The sequence below is a fragment of the Medicago sativa genome, chromosome 6 (assembly GCF_051527215.1).
Source record: "Medicago sativa cultivar Bolivia chromosome 6, Bolivia_mono, whole genome shotgun sequence".
In the NCBI taxonomy this organism is placed as follows: Eukaryota; Viridiplantae; Streptophyta; class Magnoliopsida; order Fabales; family Fabaceae; genus Medicago; species Medicago sativa.
The window spans coordinates 12,528,780-12,551,369 of NC_140754.1; the positions used below are offsets into that span (position 1 = coordinate 12,528,780).

Below are 22,590 nucleotides of genomic sequence, written 5' to 3' on the forward strand. Positions count from 1 at the left end.
TGCTTAGAACCTCTTCAGCTATGCAGAAAAGTAAAGGGGATAGAGGATCCCCTTGCCTCACCCCTCTAGTACAATTGAAAAAACCAATTGCTTTCCCATTAAAATTGATAGAGATTTTGGCTGAATGAAGAATTGTGAGAATCCAGTCGCAGAAAATCGGACTAAAACCAAAGCAGTGAAGAACATGCAACAAAAATTGCCAATTAACAGTATCAAAAGCTTTCCTGACATCTATCTTTAAAGCAATATTTCCCCCAAAGGTTTTCTTGTGTAGTAAATTGACTGCTTCAGAGGCAGTCATGATACAGTCTTGTATATGTCTCCCAGGAATAAACCCCCTTTGATGGATGGAAATTATTCTGGAAGCTATTAGACCCAATCTATCAGCTAGCACTTTGGTAATGATTTTAAACTGGAAGTTGGCAAGAGCTATAGGCCTGAAATTATCCATGCTGTCAGCACCAGGAATTTTAGGAATGAGAACAACCAAATTAGAATTTAGGTTGGGCATGATGTAGTTATGTTTGAAGAAATGTTGAGTAGATAAGACCACATCCTGACCAATTATGTGCCAGAAATGTTGATAGAAGTGCCCAGGATATCCATCAGGGCCAGGTGCTGCCTCTCCATTTAAATCAAAAACAGCATGTTTGATCTCATCAAGTGAAGGGATGGCAGTTAGCATAGCATTGTCATCAGCAGTGACACTATGGGGAATATATCTCTGAGGGAGGTCATTAATAATGCATTCAGATTGAGCAGAGAAGATGTTTGTAAAGTAGCTTAACACATGAGCTTCCATGTCTTCCTGGTTGGTCAAATCCTCATCACCAGCTTTAATAAGGCTAATATGACTCTGAGCTTCCCTTATTTTGGTGGATCTATGGAAGAAGGCAGTATTCCTGTCTCCCTCTAGGAACTTAGCATTCCTATTTTTTTCCTGCCAGTAACTATTAAGAACATTCAGGGCCTGACTGTAGTTTGCTAAACAGGCCAGCTCTTCTTGTGATCTGTCTACACTGAAGCCTAACTGATCAATGGCTAATTGAGCTTCATTAAGATGTTGTTGAGCAGTGTTAACTCTATCATAGTGATTCCCCACAACCACTTTATTCCACAGTTGCAATTTGGGTTTCAAACTTTTGAGCTTGTAGTGCAGCACATGCATAGGAGAGCCAGGCACCTGAGCAGCCCAGTGATCAGAAACAATTGTTTCACAGCTATCAAAACTCGTCCAAGTTTTAAAGAACTTAAACCTAGGTATGATGATGATGGGAGGTTGCTGATGCAAGGTTAGCAATAAAGGGAAATGATCAGAAAAACACCTGACAAGAGTGTTACAACTCATCACAGTCCAATGATCTATCCACTTATCATTACATATAGCCCTGTCCAGCCGTTGGGCTATGAAAGCACCTCCTTCCCTATTATTGGACCAGGTGAATCTAGCACCGTTGGTATCCATGTGCACCAGAGAATTCCTGTTGGACCAGTTCAAGAATTCATCACATGAAATATGTAAAGGCATTCTCCCACCTAGCTTTTCTTGAGCACCAATTACAGAATTAAAGTCTCCAACAAACATCCAGGGCCCAGGGTTGTCTTGAAGGAGGATTGAAAGATCAGACCAGAGCGTTCTTCTGGTGATGTAGAAAGTAGAAGCATAAATGACAGCAATAAAGATGGAAGTGCCAGCATCAGTATAAGTATTGAGCAAGATTGAAAGATTGTATTGTTTATTCCAGAGACACCATATAGAGGGGATGTTGTTATTATTGTTTAAAACATGGTTATGAAGGTTGAGTCTGTGCCAAAACCATGAGGGAAAAGAGGCAAAATCAATAAGGGGTTCAGCTAAAAAAAGAAAGTCTGGCTTGTGAATTTTGAGCATATGAAATAAATGTATTTGTGTTTCTAGGTTTCCTACTCCCCTAATGTTCCAATAGATGCATTTCATTGTGGAATGTTGTGCTTTAGGTGTGATTTGCTGCCAGCTTGAAATCTGGTATGTGTAGTTTCCTTAGAGGGTTTTGGGGATTTAATATTGTGTGCTGGGTCACCAGTTGTAGAGGTAGGACTTTTGTGCTTCTTAGGCCTGCCTCTTTTGCCTGTCTTGACCTTACCAGAAGCAGATATCAGATAAATGTCAGGTTGTGGAGGGTTAGAGGTGGGTTTCAGTGAATCATTGTCAGTATCAAGGTCCAAGTCTGTGGTATCTGTGTCTACATCCCCCCAAAACTTGCTCATAATCTGACCATCTCTTAAGCATACAGCAGAAACATTGCTAGTGCCAGCAATACCTTGCATCTTACTTTTATCTTGCCTCAAAAGTTCCTCCTGAGAAGTAATGGGAGAAAGAATGGGCTGCAATACAGAAGTACCATCAAAAAGAGGGCCCCTAGCTAAGCCAGGTGAAACAGCAGTAGCTTTGGGAACTGCACTCCTCCCAATTGTGCTAACCTGCTCAAGAGAGTTGTTTGAGTTCATAACAACAGGTTGAGAGGTCCCCTTTACCAATTTACTGGGGTGCTCTCTGTTTGTGTTATGAGTCAAAATAACCATCTCCAAGGAATTATCCTCCACATCTGGATTTTTACCAATTTGCTTATCCAATACAGCAGAGTTCAATTCCTTTTCACTGGCGTTAACTTGCCCTATAACCTGCTCCATCTGCTCAGATCCAGATTCTAGCAACCCAAAAGAGTTATGCAGCTGAAGATTGTCTCCAAGTGGTCTGTGTTGAACCAACACATTTTCATTCAAATCAGAACACTCACCCTCTTCAAAATCATCAGCTGAGTCAAAAGTGTCTTCCTGGAAAACAGAGTTATCAGGCATGGTTTCATGAGTGGTAATAGATGTAAGGCCCGTGGTTGGGGCCTTGACCGGTTCAGAAACCTGTAAAGGCACCTGAGCAGTTGCTATATGACCAGTGCTAATAGTACCGGTATGACCCTCCAACATGCTATTACCTCCAGGGATAGAGTGTTGCCCATTGAGCTCAGTTTGTTGTGCATCTGTGTTTTGAAAACCAGTTGTTGGGGTGGATTTGTTTGTAATATGTTGGGTCTTCCTCATGTCAGGACCATCCTTTTTGGAACTGGTATTCAGCTTAGAGCAGTTTTGGATGATATGCCCAATCATTTTACAATGAGAGCAGAACATGGGGTGCTTTTCATATTGGATTGAAATTGATAGAGCACTATCTTCTCTTTCTATAACCACGGACTCAAACATTTTATCAGCTAAATCGACATCAACTAGAACCCTAGCAAAGACTCCAAAACGCCTTTGTTGCGTAGCTTCATCGATGGTAATTGGATTGCCTAACCCAGATGCAATTTCATATAGAGTTTGTTTTCCCCAATACTCTTGTGGGAGGTTCAGAAATCTGACCCAAATTTGTACATGAGTTTGGGCTTGAGCATTTGGAGCAAAATCCTTCGTCCACCTGTAGAAGCGCATGAAGCCTGGCTTGAGATTGATCGTTCCAAGAGCCCAGATACTTTGCATTTCTTCAACTGAACTGAAATTGAATTCAAAGAACCCCTTTCCCAGTGGAGTCAGATTCCAATTTTGCAACTGCGGCCAAAGCTTGGTGAGCTTCGTCTTCAGAGTCTGTGTAGTCATAGGTGAATCCCCTTTGTGAAGAGTTAATCTTCCATGGAGGTGAGTTCTGCAAGATGCTAGGCCAGATTCGTAAGCAGCCTTAGAGATACGAACATGAACCGAGTTTCCCATAACCACCTTCGGAGGCAATCGGAGAGTTCCACCGTTGGCTATGTCAGAAACCCCGCTTGAGAGGGCTTGAGCAAACGACTTGTTGGAAACCGGTGGATGCACCGTTGCGTCGGATTGTTTAAGCATCGGTGAGTCAAACGCCGCCATGAACGGCCACGGACAAGCCATGGGAAGTTTTGCCGGAAAAGATCCTCGAGATGGAGAACTGCTTCAAGTAGCTAAGGTACGAAGGAAGGAGGAGAAAAGAGGAGCTAACCGCCGTGAGGAGGTGAAGAGAAGTAGTACAGATGTAAAAAGAGGGATCGCCGGACTTAAGCCGGAGATTGTTAGGTTGACGGAAAGAAACGGTTTCCGGTGACATAGTCAGAGAGAGAGAGAATTAGGAGATCCATCTCCTTCGTCCGATCAAATCCCGATGTATGTTGTCTATAATAAAGACTATATACATCATTAATTGAATGAATGTGAAATGTAAAGTTTTGCTTATAATAGTGACCGGAGGGTGTATGAAATAAAATATTCATATTTTTTTTATCCTCTAAAAAAATCAATTATTTTTTTTTACATATTCTTATAAAAATAAGAATATGAAAAAAAAATCTAAAATCTATTTCAAATGAGAAATTGTTTTGAGAAGCTTCTCTTAGAAATCTTTTTCTTTTAACTAATTTAAAAAATCAAACTCAAGATTATCAAATATCAAAGATTAATTTCTTATAATCCGTAAGAATAAGATTTAAATCAAGAGAATTGCTCTTCTCCCATCTGTTTTTGTTCATTCCTGCCCTACGTGAAGTTAACGTACGCTGAAAAATACACCTACATGAGTTAACTCTCACACTAAATATACATATGTGTAAGTTAACTTAAGCTCGACTATTTTGACCGGATGAAAAAACAGATGGGAGAAAAGCAATTATCTTGAATTGATAATGTCACTGACACCAACCAAGTTAGCAGCACTCATTTCAATTTTCATAACCCCAAAGTCACGTGACCTAATTTGAAAACTACGGTCAGGTCACGTGCCACCCTAATTTAAACCCAGAAAAAAAACCCAAAACCCAAAAAAAACCCCAACATTTCATTTTCAAGTTCAGTTCTTAACTTTCCTCTCCCTCTTCTCTCATTTCTCTCTCAAAATTCGAAAACGCGAAAAAAAAATCAAATCCACCATGGAATCGATTCTCATAAACTGCGTTCAGAATAATCTTCACCATTTCATGCACTCCAACGCTATCTTCATCTCTCAACTTCTCTGCGCTCAGTTCCCTTCCGAGGTTCTTCTTCTTCTTCTTCTTCACTCTTCTCTTCACTACTTCTTCTTTTTTTTTCTCTATTTTTTCACATTTTTTTGTTCATTTCGAAAATCTAACTGAAAAACGAGTTCGATTGCGTAACTTTACTAGCTTAATTAACTTCGATTATTTTATTGTATTTTATTTTATTTTGATTTTTAGTTTGATAGTTTGTTATGTTACTGTGAATCGAGATTCGGTGATTTTGTGTTAGGTTATGAGAAGGTGTTAGGTTTAATTGATTTGTGGAAGTTTCGAGATGAAGTGTTTGTAGCTTTGGATTGATTTGGATTCGGTTTTGTTTTAGTCTATGAAGCACCGGCACTTTTGATCGAAGACGAATCTGACACTGACATATGTGATTACATTTAATTACGACATTTTCTTAAATTAGCACCATTGTCGACGTGTCAGTGTAAGTGTAGTGTAGTGTAGTGTCCACGTATGTGTTTGTTGAGTTAGGTTATGAGAAACTGTTTGGTTTAATTGATTTGTGGAAGTTTCGAGATGGAGTGTTTGTAGCTTTGGATTGATTTGGATTCGGTTTTGTTTTAGTATCTGAAGCACCGGCATTTTTTATTGAAGGCGTGTCTGACAATGACATATGTGATTACATTCAATTATGACATTTTCTTAAATTAACACCATTGTCGACGTGTCAGTGTAAGTGTAGTGTCCACGTTTGTGTTTGTGGAAGTTTCTAGGATCGAGTGTTGTGTTGGTAGCTTTGAATTGATTTGGAATCATTTTTGTTTTTGATTTTTTTTGGCATATTTTGGCTAATTTGGGATTTGGATTTTGCTTTAGGTTTATGTATGTTTGTGTGTAAAGTAATGTTGTTAAATTAGTGTTATGGTGTAGCAGAATTTGAACAAATTGTTTTAATTCACTACTATGTTATGTAGTATAAAACTTTGTCAAATAGTGGTTGTAGTGGCGCTGTAAAATTTTTTAACAACACTTCTTTACTTAAAGATAGCTTATAAATAGCGTATGTTTGTATGAGAAGAAGTGTTGTTGGATAGCGTTTTGGCGTAGCAAAATTTGGACAAATCGCTATAGTTCCTTGATACGCTATTTAGTATAAAATAAAATATTGTCAAATATTGGTTGTATATCAGCACTATAGCGCTTTAGTGTAGCGGAATTTGAACAAACTATTATTTTTTCATCATATGCGATCGCCAACGTTGATGTAAAGCTATGTGGCACCAGCACTTCTAATCGATGACGTGTCATGTTTAGTGTTTCATAGTCATAGATGTAAAGTTATGATGATGAAATATGATGATTTTCCCCCTCTGTTGGTATTTGAAGTTTCTTGTGGAGTAAAACTTAAAGGGGTTTCTTTGTGTTTGAAGGCTATTTGCTGCTTCTTGGTACTTGTTATACCCGTTTCTAAAAGTTTTGGTATGATTTTAAATGGTTGTTTGGCAGTACATGAATCTGTTTTATTGTAGATATTTTAGGTTAAGGATTGGACGGTGTTTTGTGCTACTTTTTTGAAAAGAAGATTGTTGCCTGAGGACTTAACGTAAACCAACATTAATATGTTGGATTTGTTAGCGATAAATGTGAATCAAACATTTAAATTGAAAATCAGAATTGGAAAATGTCCGTATCAAGTGGAATCATGATCTTTGTTGTCTCATGCTCACAGATTTGCTGCTGTCAGCAATTTGGAACAGTTGAATTGTATTAAGATCAGATGACATACACTCAAAGTTCTTGTTTTAATCCGATTCACTGCCGTTTGAATGCGAGTCATTCTGAATTGTTGACTGCAGTGAACACTTGAATATATGATTGCAGTAGAATAGAGAATCTGAGAGCATATCAAGTGTGAGCTGCACTTTCAAAATGTGTAATATTAATTGTAATTTTTAATTATAATTATAATAATTATTAGGGAAATGCTAACTTGTCCCCTTAAGGCATAAGTTCAAAAGCTAAAGATAGAAGTTTTTTCTTGGAACTTGTGTATTTAATGTTGGAAAAGTTTAATAATTTATATTTTCAATACAAAATTTATTTATTATTTCCTTTTTTAGTTTCTTAACTTGTGCCCTTAGGGCACAAATTAGCATGACCCATATTATTATACATGTTGACCTACTCTTTTTAAATTCATAGGTTTCCTTCTTTTTCGTTGTTCCTGAGGAACATGTATTTCAATGTGCTTAACAAAGAATTTTGTATCCTTGTATTGTTTTTCAATTATTAGTTAAGTGTAGTTTGTGGAATTTGTTTTTGCCCTTTATTTAGCTATATATAAAGTCTTTAATACTTGGTGAAGGACATTTCTTTTGCACACTCTAAGTTAGTGTTTGGTTTTGTTTTGTGCAGACAAATTTGCAATTATTAGCTGCCTGTTACTTGCAGAATAATCAAGCTTATTCCGCATACCATATTTTAAAGGGTAAGTTTATTTCTCTATCATTTCTGGAGTTAAGTTCTTGTTAATAATATTAGTGATTACTTTTTGAAATCTCGGTATCTGGCCCAAGGACCGACTAATCCGAGGGGTCCAATCCCACCGTCCACTTGTGGGGGTCCCATTTAAAGCCGGAGCAAAGCTCTTTATGGACTAGCCCACTGAAATTGGCACCCGAGGGATCAAACCTGAGACCATGGGAGGAGCACACTCCAAGGTCCCAAGCCAACACCACCAGGCTAACCTTAGTGGTTTAATATTATTGATTGTTAATAACAGACAAGCAGTGCATAGGGCAAGCTATGAAGTCCAGATACTTAATACGACATCGGGGCAATACAACTTGATACGAGGAACTCTTAAAAAGAACTATTTTGCCATAAACATGCCACAAAAAACATAGTATTTCCCACTATTCACTTTCTAATTCTAATTTCAATATTTTATCTCTTCCATTCCCCTCATCCAAATTAGCGTAGCTTTTAATTGTCTCTTCAAGAGACAAGTCCACTCCCACCTTTAAGTGGATAATGTATATATCCATTTAAGTCCTACAACCTTGTTTCTGCTTTAGTGTAAAGACTTGAGGCAAAGGTTGGAAGACACATAAACCAAATAATCTGTCCTTTCTGAATTCATTTTGGTTTCTCCTCGAAGAATGGGTAAAGGAGTGTGTACTCTATTTCCTTTCCTAACATGGTGAAAAATAAGGCTGTAGATGTTTTAAGGCATGTTTTTGGAGTTGCATACACAAACATATTGAAGCTGTATCTCTAACATATCACTCGATAATTTTTTAAAAAAATAAATAAAAATTAGCTGATACTCCCTGAAATGTATTTTGGTGTAGTGTACATATTGTTATTGGACATATATTTGGACCTGATACTTTAGCAATTTTAAAGTATTCAAGCCTCACAGGTGGGAAGTAAAAAAATTTCATATTAATGTTGCAGATGGCAACATGGGCAGAAGCATGACACCTGATAAAAATTTCGTACAGATTTACTCAAACAGACACACCATACACCAAAGTATACTAAAAAAACTACACACTATTCCCATTATATTTTAAAAAAGAAAGAAAAACACAAGATTTACAAAAGAGAGGAACTGAGAGAAAGAGATAGAGGAGTATCGAGAGATATACAGAACAAAAACAGGAGGGAGGAATTGAGAGACTCAAAAAAATAGGGAAAGGCAGAACAAAAAGGTATTGAAGAAAAATGCAGTTAGCTAGAACTATGTTCACTGGATTTGAATTCGGTGCCTATTAGTGTTTACTGTTTAAACTTTAAAATAGATCAATCCTGCGTGCCCCTCACCCACTCACAAAATTGATTTTGGTGCTATTTCTGCCACCGTTTACATGTCTGCCTCTGACCATGTGAAAGCAACCACACAATGGCCTCTGAATAGCATTTTGCCACAAAATTGCCCTGTCAATGTCATGCTGCCTCGAGACAACATTGGTTCCTTTTTTTTATATATTTTTTGTCCTTTCAATATAACTATTTATTTTCTGCTTCTTTTATGAGCTTTTAAAAGAATGATTTCTTTCCATTGTTTGCTATTGTCTTTTAAGTAATTATTTTTCATAATTTTTCTTCTTTATTGCTTGAAGGAACAAAAATGCCTCAATCCCGATACTTGTTTGCAATATCATGTTTTCATATGAATCTTCTTGGCGAAGCTGAAGCAGCATTGTGCCCTGCTAATGAGCCGGGTGCAGAGGTATAAATTTATAGCTCAATTTAGAATGTACTCCAAATTGATGATTTTTGACCCTATTATTAATTTAAATTTATAAAGAAATATGATAGGTGACAATATTTTGTTTCCCAAACAATTTTTTATTTTTTTTTATCTTTCTTTTAATGTTTTATTTTCTAGTTCAGTTTTGCTATTTATCACATGACATCGGACATGCTGATAGAACACCAACTGAAATTGGTGTTTAGTTTCTTTAGCACAATTAAACACTTTTTTACTCAAACTACAGCAAGGATGCTGTTGCAGAGTTGCGAAGCTCCTGCAGAGAACGAAGTATGTTCAAACTTACCAAATGCACACCATAACTGTCTCCTAACCCCATAGTTTACATCATATATATGAGATACATCACATTTATTTACTAACTTCTACTAATTGTCACATATAATTAGATACATAATTGGTAGATAATTCTCCTACATAATTAAATACATAACTGTCCTACATGAGTTGACTGCCAGATTAAATGCACATGATCTACATAACTACCCCGCTTAATTAAATACATAACTACCATATGACACAGTTCTACTTCATATACCCTCTTATGTAGTATATCTTTACCTTCCAAGTAGGTGAGTTAGTGGACTTTCCGGTCCCATCACATGCCAATGTGTTTAGTTGTTTTTTGTTATAATTTTTTGGTGCATTTTGTAGGAGAAGGTGATGACTTGATTTTGTTGATTTTTTTTACTATGTAGGTTCCAAATGGTGCACCTGGTCATTATTTATTGGGACAGGTTTACAGGTTTCAGTCCTGCTTAAAATCCCTTTGAATTTACTTTGTTAATTTAGTGATATAATTTGGCTAAATCACATCATACATGTACACAAATACAGTATTCAGTATTGTGCTTTATATAATGTGAAGATTTGTTCTTTTGTTGGAACTGATTTTCTTTAAATCATCTTCAAATATTTTTCTTTATACTTTACCTCTTGCCATTTTCATATGATTTCACCCTTCTACCTTCTCTTTAATTACTATTCTGCCTTTCCAGGTACACTGACAGAAAGAAAAGGGCCATAGATCATTTTAAGCAGGCACTATTAAAGGATCCTCTAATGTGGGCTGCATACGAGGAGTTGTGTATATTAGGTCTGTGAGATGAACTCACTTGATTCCCAAATCTCATTCCGCATACCTGATTAACCTATTGGGGAATTTTTTTAGTTTAGAGGGCTGCTTAGAGTTCTGTATTTTCATTTCGGACAAGTTCACATGGTTATTTTTAGCTTTGACCAGATAATAAAGCTGCTTAAAAAAACCCACTTGGGTTAGCCTGTTGGTATTGACTTGGGACCTAGGAGTGTGCACTTCCTCAAGGTCTCAGGTTCCATTCTCTCCGGTGCTAATTTGGGTGGGCTAATTTAGCTTCTTAAAAAAATAAAATAAAGCTGCTTAAAACAAAGCAAACATATTTAACTTTGTAGGATGTATTATCATAATGCACAAATGTTTTAAACTTTTTCTGTCAGTGATTAAGTATCAGTCATGTGTTTATTGTGGTTTGTCCATAACTGGCAGTAAATGAAAAAAAAAACAGAACCACTGAAGTGCCTGCTGTTCCACTAATATTGAAATTGATAATAGGCAAAATTACACATGCGGTCCTTTAAGTTTAACCTTTATTTCGGATCGATCTTTAAGTTTTATTTTTCCCGAATTGGTCCTTTATGATACATTTTGTTTGCAATGTTAGCCTTTATGTTATCTTCTTGTTGCATTGCAGTCCTTCATGTTATATTATGTGATTGTTGCACAATTAGAGATTAACAACATTCAGGTGTCCATTCATCACACCTCAATCCAGAGATAAATGATTCATTGTTTTAGTTTGTAAATTTTAACGATTCAGGCTGAATGAAGACATTTTTGCGAACAATGAGATACTTTGGTTTTTAAGTTTTTAGATTTGAGATTTTAGATTTAAATAAGCGACAGGAGAAAGGATATACACATATATGACATGTCTATGTAAGTTTTCTCGATATTAAAGTGTCACACATGCTTTATTTCGACGAAACTTGTTAAAAACGCTAGCATTAAAAGTATAATGTAACAAAGGATCAATTCAGGAACATAAAAACTTAAACGACCAATCTGGGAAAAAGGTTGGACTTAAAGAACGGCGGTTGTAATTTTGCGTTGATAATGCTAAGCAAAAGTTTGCCATGAAAGTAGTTTGAAAGTATACTTGTTTTTAATTGCTTGTCTAATTTTTTAAAAGAAATCTAGTTATCTAGATAATATTTTTTACTTTCATGTGTTATGTTGTTGTCATCATCATCATTATGACTACTGTTTCCTGTTAATTTAGGTGATGCTGAAGAAGCTACTACAGTTTTTGGTGAAGCAGCTTCTTTTTGCATACACAAGCAATATCTAAATTGCTCAACCTCTCCAAATTTGTCAGCTGAAGATTGTAATGTAGTTGCGACCAAACACAGTGTCTCCGAGGACGTGAGTCCAAGGCAACTAAGACTCATGCAAGGTCTTAAGGATATTGCAAACCCTCACGGATCATCTATAATTGGAGGAGCTGCTAGTCAACTTATCAGTAGTGGTTCATCTAACATGTCATTTTATAACACCCCGTCTCCAATGGCCACACAGGTAACTGTCTAGTTTTTATAGGCCTATTGATGTTTTCTATAACAATTTTGGAAAGCTAAACTATGCCAAGTTATAGTTTCCTAAAATTTGATATGATCAGTAGGACTCAAATACGTGTAAATGCGTCTTATTTTTCCTTAAATGAGAATGCAGGTTCCTTGGTCAAGTAGTGTATTTGATGTTCAATTTTTTTTTTTCCCATTACAAATGACATGTTATACTGTCCTCTTTTGCAGTTGTCATCTGTTGCTCCACCCCCTTTGTGTAGGAATGTAATGCCAAATGGCCCAAATCTGAGCACACTTAATTCTGACAATTCTCCTAAATCGACAGTTAACTCTACTATTCAAGCTCCTATTCAAGCCCCTCGAAGGAAGTTTGTGGGTGAAGGAAAGTTACGAAAGGTTGGTTCAAATGTTCTGCCTCTATTTGTATTAACTAAATAAACGCATCAATATTATGTGGCATTTTCTATGTAATAGACATTGATTTGATCAAGTGGCTTAATCTGAAGTACACAATGGCAATATCGGATACATTTTTCTTGACAGTAGTATGATAGAACTGGTTGAATAAACAATTAATACACTGAATATACTTCTTTTCTGAGAGGTATAACTCTTGGAAATCAATTATAACAGAGAATGCAATACTCTAGAATTTATGGAGAGAAGGATGAAGATAAATAAGAGTTCCCTACAAATTTGAGAGCCTAGTCTCTCCTAACCAACCAATTCCAAGATAACCAAGTGCCCCTCCTATTCCCTCACAATCTTTATCAGAAGCATTATATTGCATGCATTGTAAGATGAGTTTATAAGTGTATTTTTCATACTGTAGTGTTACTCAGTTGACCATTTCTTCTATTTAGCATTTTAAAGGATTGTTGGCATGATTGAGCTGATATGTACTTTTGGTTCAATGCTTGATAGTTCCAGAGTACAGACTGTATGATGTTATATTCTCTCCTCTTTGTTCACAAAAACTAGTTAACCAAAAATATGATTTTACCAAATTTTCCCCCCCTCTAAATATGTATATATTTTGTTTCAGATTTCGGGTAGGTTATTTTCTGATTCTCCTCGACGTAGTTCAAGACTCTCTAGTGAAGCAAGTGTAAGTTCAAATGCTAATGCAACAATGGTGTCTGGAAACGGAACTAGTAACTCTTATAAGGGAGGGTCAAAGCTTGGCCCTATGACATTTCGTACCATGACAGTTCGAAAGGGACAATCATGGGCCAATGAAAACATGGATGGAGGTGATAGTTACTATATCTCACTACTTATTACATCAGTTTAATTCCTGTGTTTGCAAATGCCTTATTAAATAGTGTTGATGTAATGTTAATTAAGCCCTTCATTCACTTTAGCATGTTGTTTCCCAGCTGGTGAATTTATAGTTCTTTTTATCATTTGTCTTCTATGCTATTATCTTTCTAAAGATATTATCACAAGGAAATCAACATCATTGATGGTTGTGCTAAGGCCTTTGATATCTGTTGATATAGTTTGGTGATGCCAGATAGAATTATGATTCTACGGCCAAATGGCAACCTAACATGTTGAACTCTGATTAGATGAAATGTTTCTGTTTCCTTTCGCAATTGTGGGTTTGCAGATATTCTATCTTAAGGTAATAATTGTCTTAAATTTCCTTTATTTCCAATAATGACTCCCATTTCTTTATTTTAGGGATTCATAATGATGCTGTGGATGTTAGTCGTTTAAATATTACATCAACAACTTCTTGTTCATCTGCTGCCATTGAAGCTAAAGCGTATGAACAAGATGCAACAACTCTTCAAGTTAGTGGGCAAGCAACAACTGAGTCTAAAGTCATCGCTGGTGCATCCGAAATATTGACCCTTCTAAGAGTTCTTGGTGAAGGCTATAGGCTTGCCTGCTTGTATAGGTGCAAGGTATGATATAATTTTTTTTGAGAAAATCCAGATATCGTTTATATTAACTATTATTCAGAGTCCCACATTATATTCATAAGAGATGGCCTGAAAAATATTCATAAATGGGAGGTATGAGGTATCCCATATGGTTTAGTTAATCCAAACCCAAATTCTAACAACTATTTATTAAATAAGTTAAATTAGGAATAAGAATAAGGTTTTAGAAAATAAAAAGGACCATGATAAAGGAAAAACAAAATCAGGTTAGTACCTTGTCCTCAATTGTGTTTCTTAATATCTGTCTGTTTATGGTGGAGTAGGAAGCACTGGATACCTATCTGAAACTTCCACAGAGGCATTACAATACAGGATGGGTTCTTTCTCAGGTAATTTTAGTGGTTTAGCTCTCATTAGCTGGTCTTTCAGTGTGTTAGAATATATGGAAAATATATCTTTTAACATATTGGATTATCTATCAGAATTGGTTTGTTGTATATATTTATTTGGATTAGGAGTCTAATATATTAATACAAATAAGGATTAATATCACATCTTCTGGAAGTATTATGATATATCATTAACATTGGCATCAAAACATTTACTATTTTGAGTAATTTTTCCCTCCCTCCCTAAAGGTCTAAACCCTATAGCCCTATAGCTCTTAACACACACATTGGAATTCTTGGTCATAACTCACAGGCATTGATTCAGAGACACTACTTGAGGCTAAATATGTATACACTCATAATAATATAGTGCTTCTGGCTTAAGATGTCATGTTCTCATATTTTCATGTATTCTCATATTTGTTCGGCGCACCTAGAATGTAATGAATGTATAAATGGCGTGCTTATGTAAGAGGCATTCCCCTCATCGTCTTTTAGTTTTCAAAGTTGAGGAAGCTGTATTTAATAGTTATGCACTTCTGCCCTTCGCATCGACTAATTATTATCCCCTTGGTCTATGTTGCCATTAGAGTTAAATAGCGCCCGAGTGTTGCACCACAGTGAGTGGCTGCACCTACGCGGTGCCGCATCCCATAAGTGAGTAATAATAACCATTGCCGCCACATTCATTGCTAGATATCACAGTGCAACTGTGGCGCTACAGTTTGCATCCTCATTCTTCTCTAATTATATTCTCTCATGCAATATCCTGCACATTTGGTTTTCCGCTTTTCTACGTGCGAACTTCTATAAAAAAACAGTAATATTAGTAAATGTATAAAATCAAATTAACTTGTTATTATTATATTGTATTTTGCTTAAGACCCATGACTTTTTTATATATGCTGTATACTATAGAATAGTGGCCATCCTACACCTTGCAATCCCAGTTTTGGGCTTTGGCTTTCCAATATCTTTGACTGACAACATAGTCTCCATGATATTTGGATCCCGCAATGACTAAGCCTTTTATTAATGCAATTTGAACATCAGGCTTTCGTCTTGTTTTTTTCCCCGCATTCTTCCAGTTTTGCTTTCGTGGTCATCACAATTATTGCTGAAGTAATATGCATCTTGGTTCAATCAGTATTCAGTTTCTTTATTGTCAAATTTCTGCGTGGGATTTGAGTTATTTAACGTGTACAATTGTATATATAGTATGAAATATAATAAAATTATAATATTTTATTACCTTGATGCCGTCATAAAAGCCTCTAGCGGAAATTTTAACCTCCACCCTAATTTATTTTCTTCATTCATTAATATGACATTCTCTCAAGTGTTTTTAAATTTTAAAATTGATTTTTGGGGAATTGTCTCAATAGCCCTATGCTTGAGTTTAGAGCTTTTAAAATGATACTTTCATGGCTAATCTTGTCATATTTGGTATGAAGAATTTTTTAACTTTTCATGATTCTGTGTGTATGGTTATTTGGTTAATTTGATTCATTTTACCCACTTGGTAAGAAAAGGTTTGGCGGTTGTTGTAAAAGCTGGTTCATTTTATATGCCACTGGATTCTGTGATGTTTCTTATATTGAAGATTCTTAGAGGTGCATATGCTAATAACTTGTCATGTTACTTTGAATATGTTTCGACGCAGGTTGGGAAGGCACACTATGAGTTAGTTGATAATTTAGAAGCTGATCGGGCCTTTAGTCTTGCTCGTCAAATTGCACCTTATAGTTTGGAAGGGATGGATATATACTCAACCGTCCTTTATGTGAGTTGACATACATTTTCTTTGTGAAAAGAAAACCCGTCTCTTTGTTTGCATGTTTGAGGCTACATTATTTGATGTTGATGCTATTTATGTTAAAGGTTTCTTGTTTGATGATTGTCATGTACAAATACAAAATAAGCTTTAGCATTGATAATTATATATGGCTATACGTTTTAAAACTACATCCTTGTATTCTTTTTCAAAAAAAACAAACACTACATCCTTGTATTTCTTTACCTTCCAGATCCCACTTTAAATATAGAATTTTACATGCATATCTGCAAGTTTACTGCTTGACCAAAAAACTTGTCTCTGCTTCAGCATTTAAAGGAAGATATGAAGCTAAGCTACCTGGCCCAGGAACTGATTTCAACTGATCGGTTAGCCCCTCAATCCTGGTAGGTACACGTGGAACTTTCTTTTTATTATTCGGTGTGCTACCATCTAATCATTTATCCTGATTTATTATTTCTATTAAATGTTGTGGCAGGTGTGCCATGGGAAATTGCTACAGCCTGCAAAAAGATCATGAAACTGCACTGAAAAATTTTCAACGAGCAGTTCAACTGAATCCAAGATTTGCATATGCACAAACCCTTTGTGGACATGAGTAAGAAAATTGTCCTTTTCGTTAAGGTGCACATTCCTACTACATGATCTGTCTCGTAACTCGTTGCCATTTGCAGGTATGTTGCACAAGAAGATTTTGAAAATGGGATCAAGAGCTATCAGAGAGCACTCATGGTTGACCCAAGGCACTATAACGCATGGTATGGACTTGGAATGTTATATCTCCACCAAGAGAAATTTGAGTTCTCTGAACATCATTTCCGTATGGCATTCCGAATCAACCCAAAATCTTCTGTGATATTGTCGTACCTTGGAACTGCTTTGCATTTTTTAAAGGTTAATCTCTTGCTGCACTTAATGTGTTTGTACAAACTACAACTACAATTGTCATTTACTTGTGTTTTTGTATCAAAGATTTTGAAACTATGCTATTCTGATTTCTCAGAGAAGCGAGGAAGGTTTGGCCGTGATGGAGAAAGCTATTTTAGCAGATAAGAAAAATCTACTCCCCATGTATCAAAAGGCCAACATACTAATGAGCCTAGAAAGGTTTGACGAGGCTTTAGAAGTCCTAGATGAGCTTAAAGAGTACGCTCCCTTCGAAAGTAGTGTCTTTGCTTTGATGGGCAATATATATAAAAGGCGTAACATGCATGAGAGAGCCATGTTTCATTATGGTATTGCTTTGGATTTGAAACCATCTGCAACGGATGCTGCCACCATTAAGGTGATTAGTTTACAATAGCAATTTCCCAGTTCACTAGGTGTAGACCGTTGATTGACCGACCACTTTAGAACACTTGGAACTTCTGATTATTGTCATTTTTCATTTATTTTCTCATGACCTAAAGTTTCTTATTCTGTTCAAACAGGCTGCCATTGAGAAATTGTATTTGCCTGATGAGTTGGAAGACAACTTGTAGCTCGACATTTGAAGTGCAAGATTTGAGTAATATATTTGCTTTCGGCTAATCATGTATAGAAAGCATCACAAATGCTGGAGGAATATTCATTCATGCAGGCATCATCACTTTTGCAACCATCTAATTTCCGGATAACTATAACTGACTTCAGTTTTGTAGGATATTCACATAGGATTCGAGCATATATATGATGTAATAGGGTTATCGAAAACTCCAATATTTGTACAAAATTGTTGTATTAGCTAGAAATCCATGTATCCGTGTATTATTAGTTTATCCATAATTCAACAACTGTACCGGTTAAATTTTGTGCTAAATGCCTCATTCCATGTAACTTGTTCAGTTATTATTTCAACTTCAAATCTTTTAGATAATGCTGAACTTAGGGCATGTTGAGGATTGACCACTTTATAGCGTCCACGAATACATCTTTAGATTTTTTTCCTACAAACATTGGGTTTTCAGCTTGTACCAGCTTGTATAAACATACCTCAAGTTATTTCTAAGCCAGTCATGCACATGACTAAATCATAATTGACACAAAACTCAAATTTATTTCATCTAGCATGCAGAAGCTATTTTTCTATTTAATGAGTTGCAGTACTTCACAACACAAGTAATTAGGAAGTATTTTAGCTTTAATGAGTTGTGGCTAACAGGGTGTTGCCAACGGTGAACAAGAAACTATTTCGAATTGAAACTTCTTATTTCATATTGGCATGTTAAGGATTTAATTGACAAATATGACGACCATAAAATGAGTATTTGGTTTGGTTGCAAATGCGTAAATCCTAGCAAAAGTTATATATTAAATTTTGCCAGAAGTAACATATTCACATAAAAATAGAGGTGTGAAGATATTCTAAGTTTATTCATAAGCTGGGATAATAAAATAGTCAAAAAGAGAAGATAGACAAACAATACTACCAATTGTCAAAATTATGAACATTAAGCTGCATACAGTAATTGTCATGATAACACTTCAGTTTTGCATTGTTTAATTCAAGACTAAGGCAATTCTTTTAAACAGATAAAACTACTTTCTTCCAAAATACATTCTATGGTTTCATATCTTTTTTCCTAACTCAAAAGAGCCAAAAACCAAAATAATTTTGACTATCATAGTTCCATATCCTAAACAAAACTCGACAATAGTTCTCTAATCTCTAATCTCTTCTGCATATCTACTTCAAAGATGTTAGTCCTCTTACTCCCTTGTAGTGTTCTCCAGCTAATTTCTCTGCATCATAAATGACAAACGTATGTTTATACTGTTAGTGTCAAACAAACAAATCCAAAAAGAGATACATTCAAGCATAAAGATGAACAAAGAACATACAAATGGCATATTATGGTACTTTCTAATTGTGTGCATTACCTCCAAGTACCAAGAGGTAAAAACAAATGAAACTAAAACCATATATATATCATGAATATTCAATGAAAGATTACAAACATTCTGGCTCGAAAATATTCATCATGAATATGATCTGACATCTCTGAACACAAATAATAATAAATATCCTTATATATATGTATATATGTATAACCCAACAACTATCCTAAATCAGAGAACTAAACAGAAGGTCGTTACATAACAGAAGTAACAAGCTAATGACTAGTTCAAATAATATAATAACTTAAAAAACTATTAATCTAAGGTGTCTATATCTAATACCAATCTTGAATAGTTTCTGTCCACAATTCACTCATGTATGAACTAATACATTTTAGTTTAACATCTTTCATTCTTAAATTATAACAACAAAATAAAGTCAAATCCAATAGTCTCAATGAAGATTATCAGTGTATGCAGCTCATATATAATATACCAAAACACATTACACATGTAAGTATTAGAGTAGTCCAAGTAGTAGAAACTTGAAGGAGAGCATCACTCTTACTATTTCTTATTTTCTTAATTCAATTGGTTTTTTTTTTTGTCCAAGGTCAAAACAGAACACTCAGAGCAGGCATGCAGAAGCAATTAAAGAAATTCATTGAATTCACACTAATTGATACTAAAATAAGTTATGTCGATCCCAAACATATTACGACACACAAAAATATGTTTTGGATATTTTTATATGCCTTGTCCTCAAAATATAAATCTTAATGACTATAATAGCAAGTTATGCAGAACACTGAATTGGCTATATGATGATTTTTCTCAAACCATACAAAAGACACACAGGTACACATATTATCAAGTTAAACATACTTGAGTTATCAGAAGTCAACATGCATAAGTTATCATTCATCGATTCATAAGCTATATGCCTTATTTACTTCATATTAGCTTTCAAGTTGAATCAAAATCAAAATATAAATTAAGTTTGACAGCTGAATTGCAAACTGCCATGGTGGGCATCAGCATTCCTTCACAAATTGACTGCAATGGTTGTTAAAAATCCGTCATCCTACCATGGCGTAGCCTTTTAACAACCCTGCAGCCAACTATTTGTATTGCATTGTACATTATATAAACATGCTACACTATTACTTAGGCAATTATAATTTAAATTTGTGAGATGACATTTTAAAAAGGAAATTTCTAAGAGAATTAAATGTTGAAACAAAAAGAACTTACAGTGTTCAAACTTCAGCATAGCAATTTCAGAATACTAGCAAATATGGCATCCACGACGCGAGAGTAGTTCCCTATTTTCGTCACTTACATAGATATCCCCCAAACTAATCTCTCTTAATTGCGTGCAGTTTTCTACCAAATGTTTCACACCCTCCTCTGTGACACTTTTACAATTATCAAGTTGTAATTGCAAAAGCCCACAACAATTCTTTGAGATCGCAAAAAGAGCTTTATCTTTAACATCTGTATGCGACAAGTTCAACACCTCCAGTTCGGGAACAACAAAGTTCAATTTATGTAGTTTCAATTCTGAACCGAAGGCTAAGTTCAAATGTGTAAGCTTACAACATTTCCTTAAAATTTCACAAATACCTTGAGATATGTCATGACAATCATGCAAATCAAGTAGATGTAAATTGGGGAAAATGGAAGCAAATAGTATCATCATTTCATTAGACAACCATATAGTTCTACCCAAATAGAGAGACTTCAATTGAGGGCATACGCCAGGATGCCCTCCAGTCTCTTTCAATATAGATGTGCCTTCCATTTTAATCTCACTGAGTGAAGGACAGTTTCTAACAAGAGAAAACAAAGTTGTTTCTGTGAGATCCCAACAGCCACTAAGGTCAATAGACACCAAATTACCAAGAAACAAAGAGAAATCAACAACATGTTGATCATTTAGAAAATAAGTGCGACTAAGTTCCAAATGTTGTATACATGGAGACTTGGATAACAGACGGTGAACTGAATTAACGAAGTTAGACTTACTGGTACCGAAGGCAATTGGGTAACGGAGGTTGAGTTCTTCTAGCAAAGGGAAACAATCAACAATGGGTGACAAATCTTTGTCACAAAAATCAGTACGGTAACAAGTGAGAGAGGTCAAAGTTGTAATATTTTGCGAGAAAGCTTGCAACCCATCTGCGGGAAAGCGGCATCTGAATGGGAGTTTGAGTGATGTGAGTTTCAATGGGAAAGTTGCGATTTGACTTAGAAGATCGTCGAGGTTGCGGTCGTGTGTGAGATCGAGGGTGTTGAGGTTGGTGAACCTTTTGAAGAGAAAAGGGAGGAAAGGACGTGTTTCCATTTTGACTCTTATAGAAAATAGAAGACGATTGGTGATGGATAGGAACTGCTTGGAGACAAGGGATAGAGATCTCAAGTTTTTGTCATCGTTAATGAATTTGAAGATAGATTCCCAACACTCATCGGGTAAGTGAGATTTCAGAGAAGAAGTTCTCTTCTTCCTTTTCATTTGGTGCCGCTGCTTCTGTCGGTGATAGTTGCAGGGTTTTCGGAGAAGGAAGGAAGGAAGGCAGTGACTTGTTAACTGGAAACAATCAAATGAAATGTTAGAAAGTCTAAACATCTTGAACTTGAGACTAATAAAAAATTAAGATGTAAAATCTAATACTGATAAGAATAATAAAAATGGGGTAATAATTATATTGGTCTGTGTAACGAATAGTCACAATAATTTTTGATTGTATCAAAATTTTAAAATAGTCCTTGATTATACACTTCATTGGTTAAAATAGTCTTTGATATTAGAAACCAGGGCCAAAAAAATATGAGAAAAACAATACACTCATGTTAAAGAAAAACAGGTAAAGCAGCAGTAGCGCCTAACAACAACAACAACAACAACAACAACAAGGACTAAATCAAATCCGGGTCTAAGCACAAAAACACCATGAACAAGGACCAAATACAGATAGCAGAATAGCACAACAATAAAAATCAACCAAGGATTTAGCAACATAAAAAGGTTAAATACCCATTATTAGAAACAAAAAAACCCTATCAGAAATCAACCAAAAAAAGTCACCACATAAAATCAATGAAGACCCAAACAAAATTCAGGGAAGAGATTTACCTAACTTCCAAGTGACAATTTTTGAAGAAGCCTAGACAAAACCCTAACTTCCTTCCAAATGAGAAAATCCTCAATTTGTGAGCTGTAAACAAAGAGAGGGAGTTTGCGGGTTTGCGAGAGGGGTTTGCGATATCTGTGTGTGAGAGAGAGAGAGAGGGGTTAGCGAGTGAATGGGGTTAGTGAGTGAAGAAGCTCAGAGTGGGAAAATGGAGTGAGAAGGAAATGTAAACATGTCTTCGCGGTCTGGATTTCATTTTGGCTGAATATTTTTTTGTTTAATTTTTGTCTAAATTTTTTATTTTTATTTTTTTTTATCAAAAAAATGTTTCTTTTTTCCTTTATGTACCAAAAAATGTTTATTTATTTATTACAAAAAGTGGTCGTTTCTGTTTTGTCTTTCTAGCTAATTTTTTTTTTCTCAAAAAAAAAATTTATTTTTCTTAAATATACAATTAATCATTAGTTGCTACAAATTATTATATAATAAGAGTTTAATTTTTATACTTTGTCATTGAAGAAAAATGATACTAGTAACTAACAAATGTTTATACTTTGATGACAAGGAGCCTGAAGAACTTTCAGAACCTAATCAGACACTTGAGTCTGATGATAGTCCAGAACCTGAACCCATTCCAGAGGCTCAAGATGAATAAGCTTTTGATGAAACTCAAGATGGTTCATAACAAGCTA

The 22,590-nt window shown here is 35.4% G+C and overlaps 2 protein-coding genes across 3 annotated transcripts; one reads left to right on the top strand and one right to left on the bottom strand.

Annotated features, from left to right (window-relative positions):
• The first annotated feature begins 4,833 nt into the window (after positions 1-4,833).
• Positions 4,834-17,745, top strand: LOC146912896 (cell division cycle protein 27 homolog B-like). 2 transcript variants are annotated; one of them, XM_085716227.1, is made up of 16 exons: positions 4,834-5,021; positions 7,386-7,458; positions 9,098-9,207; positions 9,948-9,994; positions 10,248-10,345; positions 11,568-11,863; positions 12,100-12,267; positions 12,917-13,124; positions 13,558-13,784; positions 14,087-14,152; positions 15,816-15,935; positions 16,257-16,333; positions 16,426-16,545; positions 16,622-16,841; positions 16,951-17,232; positions 17,378-17,745. In XM_085716227.1, the coding sequence occupies exons 1-16, from the start codon at positions 4,917-4,919 to the stop codon at positions 17,426-17,428; spliced, it is 2,268 nt and encodes a 755-aa protein (XP_085572353.1). In that variant the 5' UTR covers positions 4,834-4,916; the 3' UTR covers positions 17,429-17,745. The 2 variants fall into 2 exon arrangements, with proteins under 2 accessions (XP_085572353.1, XP_085572354.1); XM_085716228.1 differs by having other exon boundaries at positions 16,450-16,545.
• Positions 17,746-18,338: 593 nt separating this feature from the next.
• LOC146912897 (F-box/LRR-repeat protein 16-like) lies at positions 18,339-22,177 on the bottom strand. The gene is made up of 3 exons (XM_085716229.1): positions 21,901-22,177; positions 20,019-21,354; positions 18,339-18,668 (listed from the first exon to the last, which is right to left on the bottom strand). Exon 2 carries the CDS (start codon positions 21,277-21,279, stop codon positions 20,053-20,055), a length of 1,227 nt encoding a protein of 408 aa, XP_085572355.1. The 5' UTR covers positions 21,280-21,354; positions 21,901-22,177; the 3' UTR covers positions 18,339-18,668; positions 20,019-20,052.
• Positions 22,178-22,590: the final 413 nt, after the last annotated feature.